The sequence below is a fragment of the Rana temporaria genome, chromosome 13 (genome assembly GCF_905171775.1).
Source record: "Rana temporaria chromosome 13, aRanTem1.1, whole genome shotgun sequence".
NCBI classification, from domain to species: domain Eukaryota; kingdom Metazoa; phylum Chordata; class Amphibia; order Anura; family Ranidae; genus Rana; species Rana temporaria.
This window is the reverse complement of record NC_053501.1, coordinates 53,338,770-53,364,630: the sequence shown is the minus strand read 5'-3', so window position 1 is coordinate 53,364,630 and position 25,861 is coordinate 53,338,770. Positions and strand designations below refer to the sequence as shown.

Genomic DNA, 25,861 nt, shown 5'->3' with positions numbered 1-25,861 from the left:
CTAAAGGGCAAAACTTAACGCAGAAAGACCCACAAACAGTTAGAGCCTGGCAAAGCATCAGAAAGGAGGAAACCCAGTCTTTGGTAATGTCCATGGGTTCCAGACTTCAGGAAGTCATTGCCAGTAAGGGAATCTTAACAAAATATAAAAAATGTGATTTATAAATTTTATTAAATTTGTCCAATTACATTTAAACCCCTAAAAATAAGGGGACTGTGTATAAAAATGGTTGCAGTTCCTAAAATTTGTACTTGATTATTTATGTTCAACCAATGAATTAAAGCTAAAAGTTTGCACTTCAAATTAATTTGGATTGTTTTGTTTTAATTTTATTCTGGTGGCCTACAGAGCCAAAAGTATAAAAATTGTGCCTGTGTCCAAATGTATATGGACCTAACTGTACACACACAGGGATCTATGCATCATTCTAGGGCCGAAACAACAAATCGATTAATCGACAAAAAATCGATTCATTTCATAATCGATTACTATTTTCATAATCGATTAATCGGCCAGTAACATAATGGGGTTAAAAAAACAAAAATTAGCCCTTTATAGTACAAAAAGAGCAAATAATCACTACTGTTAAAATTAATACAAAAAATCTTTGTACATTCGCTGAATGAAAGAATGTTTGAAATTTTCTCTTGCTTTTAACATTCAGTTTTAAAATGAATGTGATTTCTGAACGAAAACCACATACATGGCCTGAAAATTCCTTTCATCAAAAAGTTTTCTATTTCTAAATTTTCCCATCACTCTGGTTAAAAAAAAGAACGTCGATTTGACCTCACTAACGATTAGAAAATCGAGAAAAAATTCTTAAAAATAATTGTTTTTGAAGGAAGGCATTGTTGTATGGCCAGCATATAATATATTATGGTTCTGAAAATTTGAAAAACAGTCTATTTACCAGATTCACCCTCTAATGGTATATACAGTATATCTCCTCGAATAGTACATACAGTATATTATCTTCTGTTATGCTCAGAGTGGATTCGAGATTTTGCTCCCTAACCATATAGTTGGTTATTTTTATTTACCACTTTATAGAGATATTTAAGAATAAATTGCCTTTTTTTTAACTTTACATATTAACTAAAATTATACACCACACTTTAAAGTGGAGGTTCACCCGAAAAGTTAATTTTTAACCTTAGATGGATGCTCATTTTGTCAAGGGGAATCGGGTAGTTTTTTTAAAATCTAAGCAGTACTTACCGTTTTAGAGAGCGATCTTCTCCGCCGCTTCCGGGTATGGGCTGCGGGACTGGGCGTTCCTATTTGATTGACAGTCTCCCGACAGGCTTCCGACGGTCGCATACATCGCGTCAAGATTTTCCGAAAGTAGCCGAACGTCGATGCGCAGGCGCCGTATAGAGCCGCACCGACGTTCGGCTTCTTTCGGCTACTCGTGACGCAATGTATGCGACTGTCGGAAGACTGTCAATCAAATAGGAACGCCCGCTCCCGAAGACCATACCCGGAAGCGGCGGAGAAGATCGCTCTCTAAAACGGTAAGTACTGCTTAGATTTTAAAAAAACTACCCGATTCCCCTTGACAAAATGAGCATTAAACGAAGGTTAAAAAAAAAAAAAATTCGGGGGAACTCCCGCTTTAAGGTAATTAACCGATTATTGGATTATTCAAAACAATAATCAGCCAACTAATCGATTATGAAAATAATCGTTAGTTGCAGCCCTACATCATTTAACCTGAAATTCTGATGATATTTGAGTAATGTCAGTAACTGTACCTTGCTTCTACATTAGATTTCACAAAACGGCAGCAACAATCTCACTAGTTGTAGCTAGTTTAAGTATTTGTGAACAGCTGATTTTATATGAATAATTATAATGAAATTATAGGATTTAAATTTCAGTTGGTCCATTCCTAGCTATCCATATGTAAAGTAAAAACAAGCCAAGATAATTTGGACAGACTGGTGAAGTGGGAATGGGTACATTCTGGGCAACATACTAGGGATTTGTAATCTTAAAGCGGGAGTTCTGCGGGAAAACTTTTTTTTTTAAAGAAGTTTTTGTAACACTGATGGTACAACGAAAATTGTACTTACCAGTCTCCTACTTGCAGCCGCTACCAAGACGATTTCCCCCAAAAGAATATCTTATAAAAATCGATGATGGACATTGCCATCTTGACTGCGGGCACTCTGAAGCCCTCCTGAAGCCCTTCCAGGATGCGGTGAATGTATCAGGCGCACGCACAGTGTGACGGCGAGCAGCGCCGTCAACACTGCGCCGTTGCTAGGACAACGGCCGGCAGCGTCCTGAAAAGGACACTCCCCGCTGTGACTAGCAGACAAGTTACTAGTCACGTGACCCGCGAGATATCGCGGGATTTTCTAACACGGCGCGTCTCCTGGGATTCTCAGGACTAACTCCCAGGAGACATAGCGCTGGTGGGGGATTGAAAGCCACGCCCACTCCCGCGGGGAAAAGTGAGTGACAGCTCACTAAAGGCCCTCGTTCAAAGGTAAGGAGGCCGATTAAAAAAAAAAAAAAAAACGGATGCAGAGCGTACTGTGGAAGCTGGTTTGAAACAGGAAAAGTTGCCAATTAGGGTGAACCACCGCTTTAAAAAGGGATAAAAATCTCTGTAATAGTTGGTTTTCTGCATATCAATTTCATATTGCCCAGCTGATTATTTGCACCGACCGATAAAGCTCTATATTTACCAAGTTGTGAGAACAGCTGCTCGCGTTCTCTCTGGATCTCCTCCTCAGACAGAGCTTTCAGCTTTTTCATATTCTCCTCATGGATCCTCTGGGCCTCTTCATGACTTTCCGAACTCCGCAGGCCTTCACCTGTAATCAGACGGGGCTTTTCTCCTCTTCCTTCCCCTGTTAAAACAGCAGATTAACCAACAATACAACATCCCCTTCTTAAAGAAAATTACAATATATATATTTTAATTGAAATTTTACCACAAAAAAAAAATGGAAAAACTTATTGACTCAAATATAAGCCTAGGGTGTCCATCTGCATGCCTCACGGTGTTCATGACTAGACTTACGTTTAACATGGGAGTCTATGGAAGGGGTGCCCGGCTTTGAAAAAAAACGGTGCTGCCCGGCCGTAGGTCCCCCGGACAACAAACTTGTAGAGGAGAACTGGGGCTACATGTATGCCAAGTTTCGGGTCCATGGGATCTATGGCCAGCCGGTACCGGGTCCCCAAAGTTACCGGAGAAATTACTGTTTAACATGGGAGTCTATGCAAAGGGTGCCCGGCTTTGAAAAATCAGTGCTCTCCGGCCATAGGTCCCCCGGACAAAAAACTTTGCACCCTTATAGAGAAAGAGTGGGGCTATATGTATGCCACGTTTGGGGTACAGGGGACCTACGATCAGCATCAGGTCCCCAAAATTCGGGAGATCAGGTGCAAAAAGGTGACTCGAGTATAAGCCGAGGGGGGCATTTTCAGCACAAAAAAAGTGCTGAAAAACTCGGCTTATACTCGAGTATATACAGTAATCTAAAGCATTATAAACCTTCCTATTTGCAGCTTGTGTTTTTCACCTGCATAAGGTGTAAACGGGTCATGTAGTTTCATGGTGTCATTTGTTGCCCTGTACACATAGGAATCATCACTATTGGAAAATGTTCATTTAATTGTTTAACTGTGTAGAAAAAAATCATAATCACAGACATGCTTTAAAACAAATTTTATTTAACCACTTGCCAAACGCCGCATGTCAATTTACGTTGGTAGAATGGCACAGGCAGGCAAATGAGTGTACCTGTATGTCCCTTTGAATATGACGCCTTGCAGGGACGCGTGCCCGCAGGTCCCAAAAAACTCGATGTTCGCCGGCGGCCTGTGATCTTGACACAGAGAGGCAGAACAGGGAGATGTAAACAAGGCATTTCCCTGTTCTGCCTAGCAACATGACTGGGATCCACTGCTCTGTCATCGGGAGCAGTGATCTCTGTCATGATGTAGTGAGACCATCCCCCCTACAGTTAAAACACATCCCTAGGACACACTTAACCCCTTCCATGCCAGTGACATTTATACAGTAATAAGCGACTACTTGTAGCTCTGATCACTGTATAAATGTCACTGGTCCCGATAAAAATTGCAGATCGCCGCCATTACTAGTAAAAAAAATAATAATAAAAATGCCATAAATCTATCCCCTATTTTGTAGACACTAACTTATGCGCGAACTAATCAATATACACTTTTTGCGTTTTTTTTACCAAAAATACGTAGAATACATATCGGCCTAAACTGTGGAATAAATTCGTTTTTTTATACATTTTTTGGTATTCATTATAGCAAAAAGTAAAAAATATATATTTTTTTTTCAAAATTTGCTCTTTTTTTGTTTATAAACGCAAAAAATTAAAACCGCAGAGGTGATCAAATACCACCAAAAGAAAGCTCTATTTGTGGGGAAAAAATGACATCAATTTTGTTTGGGTACAGTGTCACACGCGCAATTGTCAGCTAAAACGATGTAGTACAGAATCACAAAAAATGCTCTGGTCAGAAAGGGGGTAAATCCTTCCGGGCTGAAGGCTTCTGACTTTCAGAAACACTTAAAAAAAATTGAAAAAGAAAACTGTAGTCAATTGCAACTGTTTTTGCAGATCAAACAAAGGAAAAAAATATGGAATCACTCAATGCTGAGGAAAATATTATGGAAAAAAAAAAAAAACAGTACACCACGAGTACTTTGTTGCACCACCTCTTTTATAACGGCTTGAATTCTATCTTGAAGCTTTCTATCTTCCTTGGTCTACCAGTACGCTTCCCTTTAACAACCTTCCCATTTGATTTGTACTTGGTCCAGATTATTATAATCCTCTCCTTTGTTTCAACTGACGTCTCTCGTGTTGACACCATAATTCATGTCAATCAGGTTGGTGCAACAGCTCACCAAAGTGTGCAAGCACTCTTTTTAACTGCAGATGTAATCTGATGCAGATGTTTGTTTTAGAACTGCAAAACACATTGTGATTCCATAATATTTTCCACAGAATTGAGTGATTCCATATTTTTTCCCCTGCTTGATCTGCAAAAACAGTTACAATTGACTGCAGTTTTCTTTCTTTCTTTTTTTTTTTAATGTTTCTTAAAGCCAGAAGGTTGGAATGTTAAATGAAAATAGATTTGAGGTGTGTCTGTAATTAGTTTTTTCTTCTACACAATTAAACAATTGAATGAACATTTTCCAAGAGTGGTGATTCAATACTTTTTGCCAGGGGTTGTAGTACAGTAAATCTTCACAACCTGGTGTCAGCAATTTCTGTTTGTTCAAACATGAGGCGTGCAGCATGGCACTGCACAAGTTAACTTGTGACCTCTGTCTGCAGTCTTAGAACTAACACGCCTTGTGAATAAACTACATATCTCACAATCCCCGGGTTTCTGTCTAGCATTGGACTTGGTGCAGTAGTTAGATCCGACAGACACAAGCAGGCATAGCAATGAAGAGAAGAGATGTTTATCACATTAGTTCTCCAACAATTGCAATGCAACACAGATTCGTGGTGAGGGGTTGTGATTGTGGGATCATTTTAAACCCTTTCTCCTGGATATCTCAGCTCCATTCTGTCTCTGAGGTGACCTGTATATTAACCCTTTCATGTCCCTTTAACTGCACATCTGTACATTAACCTCCCACTGTATGTGACATGTCCATTAACCCCTCCTCCCTCTGTGGATGGCCTGTACAGCTAATGTATAGGGTCCACCATTACCAATCTCCATGTTTATCCCCCCTCAATACCAACGTTAAAGGAAATTGAGTCTCTTTAGAAAAAACTTCACTTTCCCTAATACCAGCTGGTTCTGGATATGCTGGACCACAAGACTTTCCAGGGTGCAGTGCCCAGGCCTGAGCAATCAATCAGTGTCCCATAAAGAGGACAAGGAAAAAGAACAATAACTCTATGTAAGGTTCAACACCACCCGACATGGAGCTCTCTTGGAGTCAGGGTTAGGACTGGATCCAGGGGAGGAACAGATTGGGCAAGAAGGTAATAAGTGGGTGTGAGGATTTGCTTTACAAGAAAACATCACTTTGCCCATCTGCATCTCTTTAACCACTTTTTGAACGTAAGCGATATATAATAGAACGTATTAGGACAAATCCCTTACGTCCAGTTTGTAAGCATCACTCAGTAAGTACAATAAATTGTATTGTTTGTATTTGTGTGACCTCTGATCTGCATAAGCAGTTAGTTAAGAAAAAACACCTTACAAGTCAAAAAAAAAAATGTAAAAATAAAATGAATTTCTGTTTATCCTCTAATAACCCTTAGTTATCCATAATTAAAGTTCTAGGAAAGCTTTAGATTTATATATTAAAATAACAAATATGTTATACTTACCTTCTCTGTGCAGAAAGTTTTGCACAGAACAGCCCTAATGCCCCTCTTCTAGGGTCCCCATCTGGTGCTCCTGGGCCCTCCCTCCTGTCGAGTTCCCCCAGAGCAAGCAGCTTTCTATGAGGGCACCCAGACAGGCTCACTCTCGAGCCGCTTCTCCATGCACACACAGAGCCATGGCTCGGCCTCACCCCTCTCTCTCCCCTCGCTGGCCCACTGGCTGTGATGAATTTAGCCAATGAGGAGGGAGAGTCCCAGAAGGGCCAAGGCTTTCCTGCACAGCCCAGGTAAGATCAGGCTCAGGTAAGTATTTTACTTTAACCACTTAAAAAGACTAAACCCTTTTCTGACACTTAGAACCCCGAACATATATATATATATATATATATATATATAGCAGAGACCCTAAGAATAAATTGATGGTTTTTGCAATATTTTATGTCACACTGCATTTGTACAGCAGTCTTTCAAATGCAATATTTTTTTTTAATAATAAAAAAAAAAAACGAAACAGTATAAAAAAAATCTTGTATAACCTAAAAAGCAAAAAAAAAATTGTGATTTTCATTTCTCCCAGAATCGTGCAGCTCTATTGTACTGCAATGTAATTTTTACTTCCATCAAGCAGCCGCCAATTTTCTTCCATTTGTGCCTTTATGTCTTGTACAAAATGATAAGGCCTCTTTCACAAGCTAATGACTTACCTTTTAAATGAGAATCTTTGCTTTCACTGTGGAGGACAAATGTAGGACTGACAAAGTGTTCTGGCTGGGGGAGGACTGAAGAAGATTCTGCTTTTTTTGCAACTTCGGCAGCCCTTTTAGCAGCCATTTTCTGAGCAAAGATGCTGACTTTAACATTTCCTTGTGTAGCTTGTATACCCTGACAGATAAACAGAATAAATAAATCTTGGATTATTAATATTTAACATAATGAAACAGACAAAAACACAAAGTGGACAAAAAGGCACGTTCAATTAAAGGGTGTCAATGCTTTGTCCATGTCTCACAACTGTGCTCAAGCACTGTCACTGTGTCACAAAGGCCTCCAATGTGACCAGTATAACATGCATAGGTGAGGTCACCATCAGGAAAACCACCCTGATGAATGCCATGCCGCCATCGCTGGAGTGCGTGTGGACCGGAATAACTGCAAAGGAAAATGCAACAATGGAGGAGGAGGTCTGGTGCTAAAATTACTGCCCATTATCTGACATTCGAGGCAATATGTCAGGTGTGGGAAAATCGTGGTTTGCGTGTGGGACTAAAGCAAGTGCTGTGAGCAAGCACGGGAGGACGGGGGTCAACTAAAAAAAAAATTAATTATTAATTTTTATTTTACTGTTGCTTTAATATTTTTTTTATCATCACTTTTATTGCTGTCACAAGGAATGTTAATATCCTTTTGACAGCAATAGGTATGTGACAGGTCCTCTTTATGGAGAGATCCGAGGTCTATAAGACCCCAAATCCCTCCTCTGCACTTAAAAGCATTCAAAACACCAAGATCAGTGTTTCTGAATGCTTTCCATTTTTAAAAAATGGCGGCGATGGTTTCCAAGTAAACCGTAAGTGATGTCATCGCTTCTGATTTACTATAATAAACAGTTGATCAAAGCTGACCCTGGCTTTGCTTGGCTGTCCGGCCAGCTGGTCGCTCGCATCCCCTTCCGCTGCTTGTAATAGCAATTGAGCGACCGGTGAGATGGTTATTATAAGAGAGCCGACCGCCGGCTCTAAAAAACTATAACGGGGTGATGCCTGCAGCTGCAAGCATCAACACGGTATAACCACTAAAGTCCTTAAGCTTAAAACACACGGGGGTCGATTTACTAAAACCGGAGAGTGTAAAATTTGGAGCAGCGCTTCATAGAAACCAATCAGGTTCCAGGCTTTTTGTCTATAGCGAAAAAATGTTCTTAAAGTGGAGTTCCGCCCATAAATATAACATTACATCAGTAGTTTTAAAAAAATATCATTAGTCCTTTAAGAAATTTTTTTTTTTTTTTAGATGCCTTCAAAGTGTTGTTGCTAGGCAGAATAGTTAATCTTCCCACTTCCTGCACCTAGGTGCTTAATGCTTCCTAACCTACACCGCACAGACTCCTGGGAATGTAGTGGGTGTAACTTTCCAGGAGTCTGTGCACTCCCCAGTCTCGAAGAATCATGTGACTTGGACAGTACAGGTGCTGAAACCTGATCTGAAACCTATTACACTGCTTGTGCAGCACTGAGCATGTGCGAGATCTGCAATGCTGAAATCCAGGAAGTCATACAGTCTGACTTCATGATGCCCACACTTAAGATGGCCCCAGTCAATTTCTATTTTATAAAGTGTCTAAATGCTGTAACAACCTAACAAAACGGACCTTAGACTAACTTTACTAGAATACATTAAGCTTGTGTATTACAGGGGTATTTATATTTAAAAAGTGAAATTGTGGCCAGAACTCCGCTTTAAATACGAAAACTCATAGTTTGCATTTTGTGAATAATATTTTATTAGATTGATAGTCCTGTGGAATATTATTTATCTTGTTATGTTAAACAAACTGAATGTAGGCAACAACTGAATCTGCAAAACAATGAACAAAAACTCCTTAGCTCTCAGATGGTGTATCACTCTAGGCGTGGCTAGAAGAGGGGTCACATGTACATTACATCACTTCAGATTACAAGCTAGAACGTAGCTACATATGTGTGAAGTTGTATCCTCTCGTATATGAATTTGTGTACCTTTGGTAAGCACCTCGTTTTCGATATGAGACTAGCATGCAAAAAATAACAGACAAGCGTTTGCCTGATTATCTCATCATGTGTACTAGGCAATGGCATTGAAGAGGAACTGCAGTCTGCTGACATAATTTGTAATAAAAACATCTTTGCCATTCTGAAGCTTCCCTCCAACCACTCTGCATATTATTTTATATATACTGTGATTCTGTACCTGCCAAATATGCTGCAGGAATCTCCCCCTACTGAGTCTGGCTGCATCCATTTTAACTGTGGGCAACTGAAGCTGCTGCCTGTTCACTTCCTTGATTTACACAGACACACCTTCAGCTCTGCCCCTCTCATTGGCCCTCTTATGACTCATCCCCTCCCTTCCTGGCAAACTCTCACAAGAGTGAGAGAAAGAGCTGTGCATGATGTCATAAGGCTACGCTTATTACCAGACAAGAAACAGGAAGTGGGCTGTATAAGGTATTTACTGGCAGAAAAAAAATATTTTACTATGCAGAGTTAAAACCACAAGGGAAGATTTAGCAGATGGAAAGTTAAAAAAATAACTGAAGTTCCACTTTAACGTCATAGAGTTAGGCCCGGATTCACAAAACGTAGTTGCGCCCGGCGCATAATATACGCGGTTTGCGCAAGTTGTACGTCCGGCGTAAAGTTATTCCCCATATAGGAGGCGCTACTCATGCAAAAGGTATGGACCAGGGAACACAGCCGTCGTATTTTACGTCGTTTACGTAGTACGTGAATATGGCTAGGCGTAGGTTACGTTCACGTCGTAGGCAGTGATTAGACGTATCTTAGGCAGTTGTTTCGACGTGATTCTGAGCATGCGCACTGGGTTGCGTCCACGGGGCGGCGCATGCGCCGTTCGTTTTAAGTACTTGTATGACGCTCAGCCCATCATTTGCATGGGGTCACGCCTCATTAGCATGGCTTACGCCCACTTCCACCTACGATGGCTTACGTGAGGGAACGCAGCGCAGTTTGGGAGGCAAGTGCTTGGTGAATTTGATGCTTGCCTCTCTGCACTACGTCGGCGTAGCGTATATTAGCTACGCTATGCCGGCATACATATGCGCCAATGTATGTGCCTTAGTGTTTAAATGTACTTTAAGCCCATTCTCAGTAATCTGGTCTTATACAAAGCAAGAAAAAAAACTAAAGATCTGTTGCACGTGTTTATTTAGTTTATAAATAACAAGGGTGCGTCCACTTCTGCTAAAGAGGCAAGATTTCTATTTTTCTGGCCAATGGAATGTACATTACAAAGAGTATGGTCAGCTCCATATGCACAATGCTGGCTACTGTCACTTAATGACGTACACACACCTGTATAGATTGTGATGATCACAAGGATACAAGAGCCCTTGTAAACAAAAATGAACATGTGTGACCACTGAAACCTTGTTATTGCTTGAATAGCAGATCTCTCATTTCACATCGCTATGGCTGCTTGTCTGTTGGAGAATATAAAAGGCATGAAAGAAAAAAAAAAAAAACAGATATACCCTGTAGGCACTGAAAGGAAATATCTAAACTTGGAAGTCCTAATGGGTGATTTGTTACTGCAGGTGACTTCTGTGCTACGATGCTTTTTATAAGCCATGTGTCATTTGATGAAATTAAGAGTGTCTGCAGCAGGCTCCCATCCAATGTTTTCCTCACTAATGAGCTGTCTTCACCGGGCACGCAGAGAAATCCATCATGTTTTATGGTTTCCAAGGAAACCATGTCATTGGATCATGTATTCGCAGGCAATGTCACCAATGTCTAAAAATGGCTATCAATGGCGCAATGTAAAAAATGGACCAGATTGCAGTGACAGTAGAAAATAATACATTATGTATAGTTTATGTAGCTTACACTGGACTGAGATGGGTACATAGTGTCAGTAAATACAAAGACAGTGGACTACATAAAATTTTCTGTGACCAAATCTCAAGATCAAGCAAACCTAAACAGCCAGAAGGAGAAGTTTAATGCAAATTTAACGCAACATGCTGAGTTGACAGGCAGTACCGCCTGTTAGACTCAGACATTCAACTCAGTGGGGCTGCACCACAACCAAGAGCCACACGCTTGGCTCTCGGGTATGGCACATTAACTCTATTATAACATGCTGCTCAGAAAGTAAAAAAACACAAAAAACAAACAAACAATGCCTGACAACATCTGCTTAGCTCCACTCTGAAAAGCGATCTACTATGGATGACTTTCTAGAGCACTGGCTAGTGTGCTGCTGTGCACTTGACACTCAAATCCCCAATTCTCTCTGTGCAAGCTTAGAGTGGTGATGTCTTTAGATAACTCAAATTGCTTTGGAAGTTGCTTGCCACATTAAATGTTTATTTGTAAAACCAAGATTTAAGAGCTATACATGTGTGTGTGTGTACACACATATATACACACACAGTGGGTATAGAAAATAAATCACCCCCCTTTAAAATAATCAGATTATGTTGCTTTAAAGCCTGAAAAGAGGACACACACAGTTTTTGTTTTATTCAGCTGTATTTACTAGTGCATTTTATTACAGCCAAGTGAAAGATAGAACACCAACAGGTCAGAATTTTTATATATATATATATATATATATATATATATATATATATATATATACAGAATCACTGAGTTGGAAAAAAGATTCCCCCCCTTTATGTCAGTATTTTGTTGAATCACATTTTGCTTTCATTACAGTTGTTAGTATGTTGGTATATGTCTCTACTAACTGCAATATTTGCACATTCTTCTTTGCAGAACTTCTCAAGTTCAGTTAAAGCGGAGGTCCACACAAAAAGTGAACCTCCACTTTTCGGAACCCTTTCCCCCTCCGGTGTCACATTTGGCACCTTTCAGGGGAGAGGGGGTGCAGATACCTGTATAATACAGGTATTTGCACCCATTTCTGGAAATAGACTCATGCCCCTACCCCCTATACCCCCCCCCCCCGCTGTCTTCTGGGAAACACAGGAAAGAAAACCGCACCATTTATGTCCGGCTTTAGTATGGCTTGTGAGATCTGAACATGCTGGAAAGGCAAAAAGGTATGGAGTGCTGAGGGTTACAGTGACCACATTTTCAAGATGAAACAAACATGAAGAATGTCAGACATCGCCTTAGGAGTCCATAATCAATTATTGTTAATAAAAATTAGATAGCATTAGGGCTGCAACTAACGATTATTTTCATAATCGATTAGTTGGCCGATTGTTTCGATGAATCTGATAATAGCCTTAAAAAAAAAAAAAGAAGCATTTTACATTTTTTTTGGGCCAATTTGTTGTTGGGCAGATTACAAAACACAAATAGCCGCAAAAACACATTGCATGCTTTTCTGCAGCTTCTCCATTGTAGTATATTGAACCAAAAAAAAAAACAAATTAGCATCGTTTTGCGTTAAAAATTCCTTGCCCTTTCCAAATACGCAGCAGCTGAAAAAAAGTCATGGATGTGAAAGTGTCCCATAGGAAAACATGTAAATGAACTGTAGTGTGTTTCTGCAAAAAGCACCAAAAAACAAAGGTGTGAACCCAGGCCTGAGATGTTTAGTAACATAATGGGGTTAAAAAAACAAAAATAAGAACAAAAAGCAAATTAATCGCTACTGTAAGGCTTCGTACACACGACGAACATGTCTGCTGAAACTGGTCCGCGGACCAGTTTCCGCGGACATGTTTGGTCGTCTGTATGGCCGACCGGACAATTTTCCGGCGGATCGGACAGGTTTCCAGCGAACAAATGTTTCTTAGCATGCCAAGAAACATGTCCGCTGGAAGCCTGTCCGTCGGACATGTTCGGTCGTCTGTACGACTCACCGGACATGTCCGCTCGGCCGAAAACCCTTGCATGCGTCAAAATGATTCGACGCATGCGTGGAAGCATTGACCCTCCAGGGTCGCGCACGTCGCCGCGTTCGCTGTCCACGGGAAATTTGGTCTGATGGTGTGTACAGCCATCAGACCAAAATCCGCCAGCGGACATGTCCGATGAAAGCGGTCCGCGGATACCATTAACTGTGTATTTCAGGTGCAGCTTACTGCACAGCCTAAACTAGGGGTCCTCAAACTATGGCCCTCCAGTTGTTCAGGAACTACAATTCCTATCATGCCTAGTCATGTCTGTGAATGTCAGAGTTTTACAATGCCTCGAGTTTGAAGATCCCCGCCCTAAACTGTGCTTGCTGGGAATTATTGACAGTGGATCCCGTTAGGTTGGGGATAGCAAGAGCTCTTTTCCAGGCTAGGAAACGTATTCTGCGGCACTGGAAGTCGGAGGAACCCCCTGCGGTGAGGGAATGGCGGAGTCACATAGGAGATACTATTAGATTAGAAATATATCAACATAGAGGGAGTACATATATCAACATAGAGGGAGTACATATATCAACATAGAGGGAGTACATATATCAACATAGAGGGAGTACATATATCAACATAGAGGGAGTACATATATCAACATAGAGGGAGTACATATATCAACATAGAGGGAGTACATATATCAACATAGAGGGAGTACATATATCAACATAGAGGGAGTACATATATCAACATAGAGGGAGTGTGAACAAATTTGAAAAAATTTGGGGACGATGGATGGAGGTTCCTGGTCTGGCTCTGGTTGATCCGATTATGGACCATCTGCTTGCATAAGGAGACATTCATAGGTATAGGAGGGAGTATGGCACCCGGAGTGATCACCCCCATGCAAGTCTTTTGCTCTGTGGTGGGTTTACCGTTTTCAAGTTTTTGTTTTTATATTTTGGTCTGGTTGCTACTACTGTTAACTTTTATTTTATTCCAAGTGTATATGTGGTACCCTCTTTGATGTATCGACAGAACTACATTACCGATGTACGCAGTTAAGTGTCTTTGCATAGGAGGTGTACTTTTCCTGTGTGCAAAACAAATGTATGTACTGTACTGTGTGTTTTTTGTATATATGTTGTTCTCTCAATAAACGTCTATTTGATTTAAAAAAGCTTTCTGCTCACTGTTCAATGTTGTGTATGTGTTTTTTCTGAAATCTCAGTTGGGCCTAAAATCTGTAAATAATAGCCTTCATAGAAAATGTTTAAAAGGCACAAATTCAGTGAAAAGAAGGATTCCTCCATTACTTGTGTACTTTTCAATGTCCTCTTAAGTGTCTCAGGATCTCTAACAAGCACACAGCAATGGCTAACCCACTCCCTCCTACACCTAATTCTTGGTCTATTAAGTATCCTGAGTCTCCATACCCAAGAGGTGTGTGAAGCAGCAAGCTAGCTTGCTTGCTTCTTGAAAAGAGATAGAAACACTCTTAAACCAATGAGAACAGAAATATGGAAGCTCCCGAAGGCTGGTCTTTCCTATAAATGCAGGTTGCAATTTATGCTCATCTATTGTCTTCAGGATTTTCTAATTTGATGACTTGGGACAAATGAGAACATCAGAAGTTCTGAACTTCACTGCCTGGATGTGTATTCCAGGTCGGTCCCAGAAGGGAGAGTCAGTCAGGCAAGTAGCATTTTAGCAGGTGAGGTATGGCATTCTCCATTTCTATCTCATTTCATGTTTCCAGTCAGATCAATGTATACCACACTTCATATATTATGTACTAATTAACATACTTTCCAGGAAGAAATAATGCAGAGAACATTTCCTCACCTCACTAGGAATCTCTGATCTGTGGAAGACACGGGGAAAGGGCTCTCCTGTAGGAACAGGTGCTGTGATGATGGCAGTACTTGTGTCCCGTTCCTGCAGACACAGAGAAAAAAAACAAAACATATTATAGTGTGGCTTGTGTAAGCTCATACCAATCAAGCTGAAATCCAAGAAAACAGCTAAATACACATATGAAATACATATATTGGAGCCGTTTTACCTGGCTGTATGCTAGTCCAGACCCTAGCTAAGACCATTTAAGTTTTACTGGAAAATTATGCCAAAGCTGGTATACATCCAGCAAGCCACAAAAACAGGGATTTCTTGCTACAAATCGACAAAATTATTTATTTCTGTCTGAATAAGGTGAGGAAGGATTTTTATTGTTGTGTCCCTGCTGGTGAAATTTCTTCTCACATCTGTCCCTGTAAGGTATGTAATAGGGACTGGAAGTGTTGTAAATTCTTTCAGAGACAGGGAACAGAGACACATACAACAAAAAACACCTTTGACCCTAGCAGGCAATTGGTTAAAGATATGCAGATTCTCACACCTGTTTTGTTTTTTACATTGTGCCACTTTAATGGTTTCGCCTCCAGAGCCGTTTTTGCTGTATTTTTTGCACACATTTAAAAAATCATTTTAGGCCTGAAGATTACATAAAACCTCCAAATACATTACTTTCTAAAATAAAACACCCTAGAGAATAAAATAGTGGCTGTTCCAATTTTTTATTTAACACACTATGACTGCAAAGGTCTAGGAAACGCAAAAAAACTGTAAAAAAAATACACTAAAGTAAATTTTAGGACAAATGGCCATTTTTTTGTAAAATATAAAAAGACAAAAGGTTGCCCTAAGTAAATAGATACCCAACACGTTAAACCTTAAATTTGCATGCACCTGTACGATAGCGACCAACTTTAAAAGCCCCCATAGAGGTCATAGCTATATGGAGGAGGTCTTATCCTATAAATATTGCTCTCATGCCAGCGTGTGCGGAGATGTGTAAAATGTGTATCGCAATCAACATTTTCACGTGTAGGTGCTGTTCATGGTTGTACATGTGTTTATGTGAGAGGGGGGGGCTTAATATAAAAAATGGGTGGGGGGGGTTATTTGATTGGGTGTAACTAATTTTTTACAATTTAATTTTTTTTTATTTAATACTTACCTTTTTATTTGGTGATAGGTTCTCTTTAAGGCGACATCCAGGATCTACACGGAATGTAATACAATGCAGATTCCGTGTAGAACCAGACTGATAGCCATTGTGAAAGGGCATTATCGAGTTAACTTCAGTAGAATAAACTCTAACACAAACACATAAAGGAGGTGAAAAAAAAAACTGAAAAAAACTCACAATGATTTTTGAGATAACTGTAGTGATATGATGGTCATGTCTTTCCAATATATCTTCTGGATCTTCTTCAGCAAAATGAACTCGTGTTCCAGCAACTTTTGACTTTTTGGATGGTCCTGGTGTTAGAATTGGAGGCAAGTCAGGGAAATCTGAAACAAACAAAAAAAATATTAGAGAATGGTTTTTGCATGCATTTTAGTAATCAAATTAATCCAAGAGCTAGTTAGACTTTTTTTCCACTTTAATACCATTATATGGCGAATCAACTAATACTAATGCAAATGATATATTTTAAAACGGTAGTAAAGCCTGCTTTGTTATTTTTTACCTACAGATAAGTCTAGAATAAGGCTTACCTGTAGAGAATGAATATCTCCAAAATGTGCACCCTTTAGGAGATATTTATGCTGCATGCAGCAGCTGACGTCACAGGCGTATGCACTCTGAAGGTCCTGCATACTTATCCCCAGCCGTGCCACTCTGCCAATGTATATCGGCGTGAGGCAATCCTTAAGCTGTTAAGCACTTTTTTTTGGGGGGGGGGGGGGAATATTTACTATCTACAAAACAAAATACTATTTTAAAAATAAACAAACAATCTAGTAGAAAATGTACGCAAAACAATATAAAAATATTATTAACTCAATTAAATTAACAGCTATAATGCATACTTGCAAAAAAAAAAAAAAGGTTGAAGTGGAGCTTGCACTAATAATTAAAGCGGTTGTAAACCCGCGGAGAGTTTTTTTTTTTGTTTTACCTGTAAGGCAAAAGGCATAATGAGCTAGAATGCACCGCGTTTACAAGCATAGTAGTGACATAACAGCCAGCATGTGAAAATACAGCATGCAGCAAGGAACACAGCATCACACTTTACATTTTTTGGGCTAGTTGCAGAGTAGCTTTAGGTACACCTGTCAAGACAGAAATGTGGAACCTGCCATTGATGTCCTCTCCTCCATTTCATTTTTACTAGTGAAGGACACATTACTAAGGTTCCTGCTCTCTGCCTGTTTGGGCCCCTGTGAGCCCCGACTTGCTGCTGCACACGAGGGGGTTCTGCATTCCAGCCAACCAATAGCCCTTTATCTCCAACTTGGAGATATAGAAGGCTTTTTCTTTTCCACAAGTGTATCAAACTTGACAAATTCCAGAATAAACCTGACTTCATGCCCTTCAGTGACTGCTGAGCGCTCTGCGACTTTGCAGTGATTGGACACCATTCAGTCGCATCGACTTTGTGCACTGTCAATCTTTCCCAAAAAGCATGAGATCGAAATATTTCAGCAAGCTTGTACTCAACCCCTGAAGAAGGATCTACATATATAACAATAGGAAGTAATTCCCCTGTTATATCGTTTTGCGAAACATGTAGAGTTTTTTCTGTTGCTTCTGCAATTTTCTGTGTTTTGACACCTGTCTGTAAACATTTTTGTATAGTGCAACAACCAAGCAGCTGTATTTCTGTATGATCATGCTTTTCTATTGTTATGATTGTTTTTAATATAGCATACTTTTTCTACCAATAAAACTGATACTTTTTAGCACCTATTTACTCTTTGTTGCCATCCTGGGTTCAGTTCTCACACTATCCCCTTGGGGCATCTCCCAAATATTCATTTGGGATGTGATTGGAACTACCAGGATGAGTTCATAAAATAGATCTTTAAACTTTTTCCCTCGTTATTGATAGAACATGTATGCAAATAAGGATTTCTTAATTTTCGGTGTGACCTCTCTGATTTGTATACTTGTTACAGGTCAGGGTCTCAAAGTACTGAAACTAGACACATTTAGGCGAATAGCATTTTCAAAAGAAGGTAAGCAAAAGAAGCCATATTTCCCTCACAACAGGTTTTCTGTAACGCAGTGGTCATCAATCCTGTCCTCAGGGCCCACTAACAGGCCAGATTTTATGTATTACCTTGGGTAGACTTGAATACTCCAGTCACTGAGAAGCAAATGATATCACCTGTGATGTATATCAGTTATCTTGCAATCCTGGCCTGTTAGTGGGCCCTAAGAACGGGGTTGATGACCACTGATTTAACGAACAAACAAGTAAAATAACAAAAAGCACTGTGAATTTACAGGACACAAATCTATACCTTCTATAGACACGACATCTCTTTCCTCTGTTTCCCCACTAGCCTCTATGCTTGTGTTCTCAGATCCTTTCCTCTTATCAGCTTTTTTCACGAGCTTTGCAGCTGCAGAACCACCAGCAGCAAGAAACTGACTCTGGAACCTTAAGAGATCATCTTCGGACTCGCCCGGCTTAGGCCGCGACAACATCTTGATCTTCTTTCAGGATGTCTAGTACAAAACAAAGGTGGGCTGAACATCATCACAACTACAAAAATTAGTTCATTAAAATCCAGAGATAAAGTGGATGTAAACCCTCCACATACCCAGTGAAGCGAATAGCTTAAGAAGATACACAGGGAGGAAAACAAATCTCCCTACATAAGTTTTACGTGTATATCTGCTGTCTTCATCTTAATATACGGTTTAGAAAGTGCATGTCCTGTTGGAATTGTCTCTTCCTGGTTTCCCCTGCAAGAGGGGATTATTACTAGACACTGTGAGACAGCTGATTGGAGGAAAGGCACATATCCACTCCCCACACATGCAGAGGTTGCCTGTGAATAGTTTAGCAGTCTTCTACTCTATTTATAGCAACCTTCCTGACACACACTTTTATCTCCAATCTCAAAGAGCTTGTTAAAAGTTGTCAGGCTGATAACAGAAGAATGGGGCAGGAGACAGCTACAGGACTCAGTGCTTTGAAGAGAGATAAAAAAACACTACAGATATATGTGCCCATCTCGAATTTCATGAATCAGGTTTACATCCACTTTAATAAACATTGGGTTGTTATTTGCAAAGCATCAGAAGATATAACTTGAGCCAAAATGTCTCTTTTTAGTTGTGAATACCTTCAGGGACTCCTCCCTGAAGGTATTCACAACTAAAAAGAGACATTTTGGCTTTTTCACCTCACTTCCTGTCCCTGTGGCTGCAGGAAAAGTAATGAAAAGGGCAGCTGTCATCTGGACAGGAAGACGGAGACAGTAATAATAACCTAAATCAGGATCTAACCCTTTTCAGTTGGTGTAGCGTATCCCTATTGAGAGTTCCATTTTTTCCTTCACATCCTGTGTCACTAGGAAATAAAGGAAATACACAATAATGGCCCGTACACACGATCCAAATATCGGACGAAAACGATCGTTCGATGAAGGATCGTACGATTTTTGGATCGTGTGTACACTACTTCCGAGAGCCGATCACGACAGTTCATCCGATATTATTAGATCGGACATGCACGTAAATTTTCCTCGCACGATGTCAGATCGTACGATTTTCGTTTAGTCAGTAAAGTTGTCGTCCGAAAATACAATACAAATACATTACAACACATGACATCACTTCCGATTATTTTTTTCGGTCGTACGAGAATTTTCGTGACTTTAATAACCTATTTCATTTTACTTGCGACTATTAAGTGAAAAAAGTCGTACGATCCGTCGTACGATATTCGGATCGTGTGTATGGGCCATAATAGAAGTTTTGCTGAGCAGGTGAATGTGGACTATGGACAAAGCCTGTTTGAAACCAGCCTATTTCTAGTCATTCATACTTCAAATATGTAAACACTGCAATCAGACAAATGGGCCATTTCAGGAGTTAGGCCCCTTTCACACAGGCCGCATCTGTTTTTTCTCAGCGGGGAATCTGTCCGCTGATGCCCTGCTGGGCTCAGTAGGCAGGACCCATCCATGTCCACTGCGCTTATGCAGAGCGGACACGGAAACAGTTTACTCTGCTCTATGGGCACTTGGACTTTATAGGCACTAATTAAAAAAAGGTGAAAAATTATTTAAATATTACACAAATTGATACAAAAATTACATTTGATGTAGGGCTGCAACTAACGATTATTTTCATAATCGATTAGTTGGCCGATTATTGTTTTGATTAATCGGATAATAGCCTTAAAAAAAAAAAATTAGCATTTTTACATTTTTGTGGGTCAATTTGTTGTTGGGCAGATTACAAAACACATTAAATGCTTTTCTGCAGCTTCTCCATTGAAGTATATTGAACCAAAAAAAAAAAAAAATAGCACCGTTTTGCGTTAAAAACTCCTTGCCCTTTCCAAATACGCAGCAGCTGAAAATAAATCATGGATGTGAACGTGTCCCATAGGAAAACATGTGAATGAACTGTAGTGTGTTTCTGCAAAAAGAACCAAAAAACAGAGGTGTGAACCCGGCCTGAGATGTTTAGTAACATAATGGGGGTTAAAAAAACAAATAAGTACAAAAAGGGCAAATAATCGATACTGTAAGGGGTTCATTATTTTTACTGTGGGACAGTGAAAGTAATATTTACAGTAGCGATTTGCTTTTTTTGTACTATAAAGGGCTAATTTTAGTTGTTTTAACCCTGTTATGTTACTGGCCGATTAATCGATTATGAAAATTATAATCGATTAATTCCATAATCGATTAATCGATTAGTTGATTCGGCCCCAATTTGATGCATCCTAAATGGATACACAAGAAAATACTATAAACAAAAGGACTACGTGTTAGGCCAAAGATCGATACTCAATAATAGTCATTTTCGCTTGTTGAGGGGAAATACGTAATGAAGATGCCCACGCCAGGAATGAAGAAGGAGTATCTCTTTGGCGAGTATCCACGAAGTTCTTGAAACAATGCTTTCCTTTTGTTTATAGTATTTTCTTGTGTATCCATTTAGGATGCATCAAATGTAATTTTTGTATCAATTTGTGTAATATTAAATACATTTTCACCTTTTTAATTAGTGCCTATAAAGTCAATTTTTTCTCCATAAATTTCTAATCAAATCATGTTAGGATGTGGCACAATCGTTAATTAGGGTGTTGATTGCCACCCAAGGGCAGGTATAATCAATACATCAAAACACTTGGATGTGAATAAACCGGCTGTCTGTTTACATCTGACTGCTCTTCGATCCGATCCAAAGGGAACAGATCCCCTTCCATTTGTTTTTGCTAGATCGGAGGTAGTCGGGTGTAAATGGACACAAGTTTCCACTCCATAAAGGACAATGAAGGGTCCAAACGGGTCCGCTTGAAAAACGGACAGGACAGACCCAACTGTACCGCCTGTGTATCCAGCCAAAACTGCTGTGGTATATTTACCATTGCTTCCTGTCAGCAGGACAAGAAGTGGGGGTAAGCCTCTCTAATGGAGTGCCCGATAGCTGTAAATACCTGACAGGGGCTGTACTCTTTCCACAAACTATCTGAAACAACAACAAAAAAATTGGCCATTTCAGCACATGGTACATAGGCACAGTCCACTGTTGTCACCATCAGGATACCTGCCCTGAAAAAATGCCATGCAGCCACCATTGTTGTGCATGTAGAGAGGCTGTGGCTGCAAAGAAGCTGCAAGAGATTAGCAGCACTGAGATCCGACAAAGTAGGTTAAAGAAATAAAAGGTGAAAACAGTATTTTATTTAAGGCCAAGTCCACCTTTGGAACATGTTATACCCATATTTAGGGTGTAACATGTAACATTTACCAGCACTCCCATCCCTGTGACAGTGGGCAGGGGTTCCTCCCTCCATGCCACATTTAAAATCGGCACGACTGTGCAGGTCTCTGCAGAAATCTGTGAATGAGTAAACTACAAGTCCCTTCTGCGGCAGAATGATCCGTAGTTATCAATGGGCTGCGAGCACGCTAATCCGCACACTCGTAGTTCATTCACAAGTCCTTCAGGTTTCTTACTGACAGTCCGCACAGAGGCATGAGCAGAAAGCTGGAGGGCTTGTCTGCATGATCCCCCCCATTCACTGATCGTGGGTGCAATGCTCTGCAGGCTCCTGTATGAAAAATAAATACACAATTTTTCAGGAAAATCATGTGCATTTATTATTTTCCCTTAAAAGTAAGCCTTTAAATAAAACATGGGAAGTGTTTTTTGATATTAAGTGCTCGAGCTCAAAGTCAATTAGAGTTTTCCTCTACTATAAGGCTTATACTAGACATAAGATGTTACTATCTTTTTATATGGTTTTATTTTTACACATTAGTTTTGTGCCATGACACATATTTAACCGCATCAGGACGCCCTATAGCAGTTTTACTGCTACAGGGTGGCACCTGTGCTCTGGAATGTACGTGTGTATATATATATATATATATATATATATATATATATATATATATATATATATATATATATATATATATATATATATATATATATGTGGAACTCCACTTTAACAAACTCCATCCCTTCCCTCCTGTCAGAACGGTGATCTGCCTTGTTTACATAGGCAGATCGCAGTTCTGTGTTTCTGCCTGACAAACGTCGGGTGTTGGAAGACATCGAGTATCCGGCACCCAGTCAGTAGCAAATGCATGCAATCCTCCTACTTGGAAGTGTCGGATCACACACACATTTTATATATAAAATTCAAAGGCACCTGCTCTGCAGTTATTAATGTCATTGTCTAAACGATATTTTCCGTAGAACCGCCGCTGTATTTCCCTTTTAATTAACCTTCGTGTTTTCTTTCATGAGCACTTCCATCTTTTTTGTGGGCATGTGAAGCCCACTAGGATTATTTTCCGGGATAAGGTGCTGCTGGCTACCCAGCATACACCTCCCGATCTCACAAATGCACTTGAAACCAGGGCTGTGGAGTCGGTAGATAAATGTTCCGACTCCTCAGTTTTATGTACTTCCGACTCTGACTCATCTGTATTAATATGCGAATGTATTTTATACATTCCTTGAGGGAAAGAAATGCAACCTACCACAGGACTACTGGCTGGGAAGCCAACAGTCTACTGTATTGCACAGTTTAAGCAAAAGACAAACACAATGAAAACAAAGTTTTTTATTCTAAAACATGATTTTCCTAGGAGAATCCCATAGTCATGTTAAAAGTTTAAGCCAAAAATCGGAGTTTACAAGTTTTTATAGCCTTAGCTGAATGACAGCAGTTTTTTCCAATGGTTTACAGCTTCAGTCTTGAACTATTGGCCCTCCATTCCCTTCACTTATACAAGTGTCTCACTCTCTAGTCCTGCAAAAAACATATTTATTTAATCCCTTAATCGGTGAGAGGCTAGGTTACACATGGACGCTGCGTTCCCTGTAAAAGCAGAACACAACACTATGGAAAGTATAAGTATTGCAGCTCCTAATTGTGCGTTGCGTGCCATATAGTGAAGCACATGAAAAGCATGCTTCTTCACGGTCACTTAACGTGTTCGTTTTGCGGTTACGTGAGGCACTGCATGCATCGGTCTTTATTCTTACAGTAGAGAAGTCATTAATTATAACTTTGTGTCAATTGGGACATTTAAACTTGTTTTTTTTTAATTCCAATCTAAATTTAGTAGGAGTCGGAGTCGGTGCATTGTTTGCCGACTCCAGGTACCCAAAATTTCCCCCGACTACGACTCCGACTCCACAGCCCTGCTTGAAACACACGGCGCAGCACAGGAAACGTTTCTGGTTGCCATCACAACGGTTTTCCAATTCCGTTATCTCGTGATGCTGAGAGGCGGCGACACCCACCGACTCCTGGGAATGACGACACACATCCCCCAGGAGCCAGTGCACCGCAGAAAATTACGTACATCGCCATGATAGGAGGAAACAGCAAGAGATAAAGAAAGCCTTGGAAACAAGGTGAGAAAAGAGGAAAAATAAAAACGCCCAATGCGGTTTTTATGGTCAGTTCAGAAGTGAATGATGTGCAGATTGAAAAGTGGGTGGAACGCCGCTTTAAATTCCACCTCTGCCCCTAGTACAAGCACCTCACACAGTACACATAAACACTGGCTAGGCACACACCTAACCCTTCAATCGCCCCCGATGTTAACTCCTTCCCAGACAGTGTCATTAGTACAGTGACAATGCATATTTTTAGCACTGACCACTGTATTAGTGTCACTGGTCCCCAAAAAAGTGTCAGAATGGCCGCCGCAATCCTGCTATAAGTTGCCAATTGCCGCAATTACTAGTAAAAAAATAACTAAAAATACAAGTTCGTAGACGCTATAAATTTTGCGCAAAATCCATATACGCTTATTGGGATTTTTTTTACCAAAAATATGCAGCAGAATACACATTGGCTTAAACTGATGAAGATTTTTTTTTTTCAATTTTTTTTAGAAAATGTAAAAAATAAAAAAAATAAAAATCACTCGGAAAGTAAAAAAAAAAAAAATGTTTTTTTTCCAAGCTGTCAGCCTTTTTTTTTTTTTTTTTAAAGCGCAAAATATAAAAAGCGCAGGGATGATCCACTACCATATAAAGAAAGCTCTATTTGTGGGGAAAAAATTACATACAATTTTATTTGGGTACAGTGACGCAGTGCCATATCGCAAAAAAAATGGCCTGGTCATTAAGGGGAAAACTTTCCAGGGGGCAAGTGGTTAAACCATAGTCTTTTAGATGTATAATAATGTAAGAACATTGTCCTCCCTCCCCTCCCCCGCTGTCACTGCAGCAGCAGCAACGCTATGTTAATGAGTGAGGTAAATTGTGGGGTACACAGAGGAGGGACACAGAGGAGGGACACATAGACCTGCGTTTTGTGAAACTGAACAAAATAACAATCCCAGACAGTAAATCCTCTCACACACACTGACTATCATAATACAACTGTATACTGAACCCAGCCCTATACATTCTCTCTCCGGCTCACAGACACACTCCTAGTTTTTCACATATTCGTTCTAATTATGAAATCGTTCAGAGATCTGTTACTTGTCCCTTATTCAGCTTCACTCAGACTACACAACTCCACTCACCAATCCCACACAGCGACTCCACATGCGCCACACTTCCGGCTTGACATTGTATCCGACCTCACTTCCTCTCGGTGGAACGCAAGCCACTTCCGTCTGTCAGAGATTGAGGTAGACTGCGCATGCCTGACAGACAGTGGACGTTAGGGGATTTAGGCGCGCACTATAGACGGATGGAATATAATATGTGTGGTCCGTGCTTTATCTTGTTAGGCTTCTGGTAGAAAATGGTGATTACAGAGAATTACAATTAAATATAGAGGGGTGTCACTTTATTAAAAGCTTGCTTTTGAGAGGAACTTTTTTAAGTCAGATTTTTATAATTTAACCACTTCACCCCCCCCCCAGAAGATTTACCCCCCCCCCTTCCTGACCAGGCCATTTTTTGGCAATAAGGCACTGCGTTACTTTACCTGACAATTGTGCGGCCATACAATGCTGTTCCCGAATACATTTTTCGTCCTTTTTTTCCCACAAATAGAGCTTTCTTTTGTTGGTATTTCATCTTGTGCTTTTTTTATTTTTTGCACTATAAAATGATGGACAGTGTTGAAAAAAAATCAATATACACTTGTTGGGATTTTATTTACCAAAAATACGTAGCAGAATACATATCGGCCTAAATTGATGAAGAAATTTGATTATTTACGTTTGTTTAATGGATATGTTTTATTGCAGAAAGTAAGAAAATACTTACTTTCTGCAATAAAACATATCCATTAAACAAACGTAAAAAATCTAATTTATTCATCAATTTAGGCCAATATGTATTCTGCTACATATTTTTGGTAAATAAGTGTATATTGATTGGTATGTGCAATAGTTACATTGTCTACAAACTACGGAATATATTTATGAAATGTATATTTATTTATTTATTTTCTATTTGTAATGGCAGAAATTAGCTACTTATAGCAGG

The 25,861-nt window shown here is 39.9% G+C and overlaps 1 protein-coding gene across 1 annotated transcript in view; it reads right to left on the bottom strand.

Annotated features, from left to right (window-relative positions):
- RPAP1 (RNA polymerase II associated protein 1) overlaps window positions 1-25,050 on the bottom strand; it is a 91,723-nt gene extending 66,673 nt beyond the window's left edge. The window contains exons 1-6 of the mRNA XM_040332584.1: window positions 24,946-25,050; window positions 18,217-18,424; window positions 16,109-16,257; window positions 14,746-14,838; window positions 7,067-7,244; window positions 2,700-2,864 (exon numbers count right to left, since the gene is read on the bottom strand). Coding sequence (XP_040188518.1) covers window positions 2,700-2,864; window positions 7,067-7,244; window positions 14,746-14,838; window positions 16,109-16,257; window positions 18,217-18,403 — 772 coding nt within the window. The 5' untranslated portion in view covers window positions 18,404-18,424; window positions 24,946-25,050. The remainder of the gene's footprint in view (window positions 1-2,699; window positions 2,865-7,066; window positions 7,245-14,745; window positions 14,839-16,108; window positions 16,258-18,216; window positions 18,425-24,945) is intronic.
- Window positions 25,051-25,861: the final 811 nt, after the last annotated feature.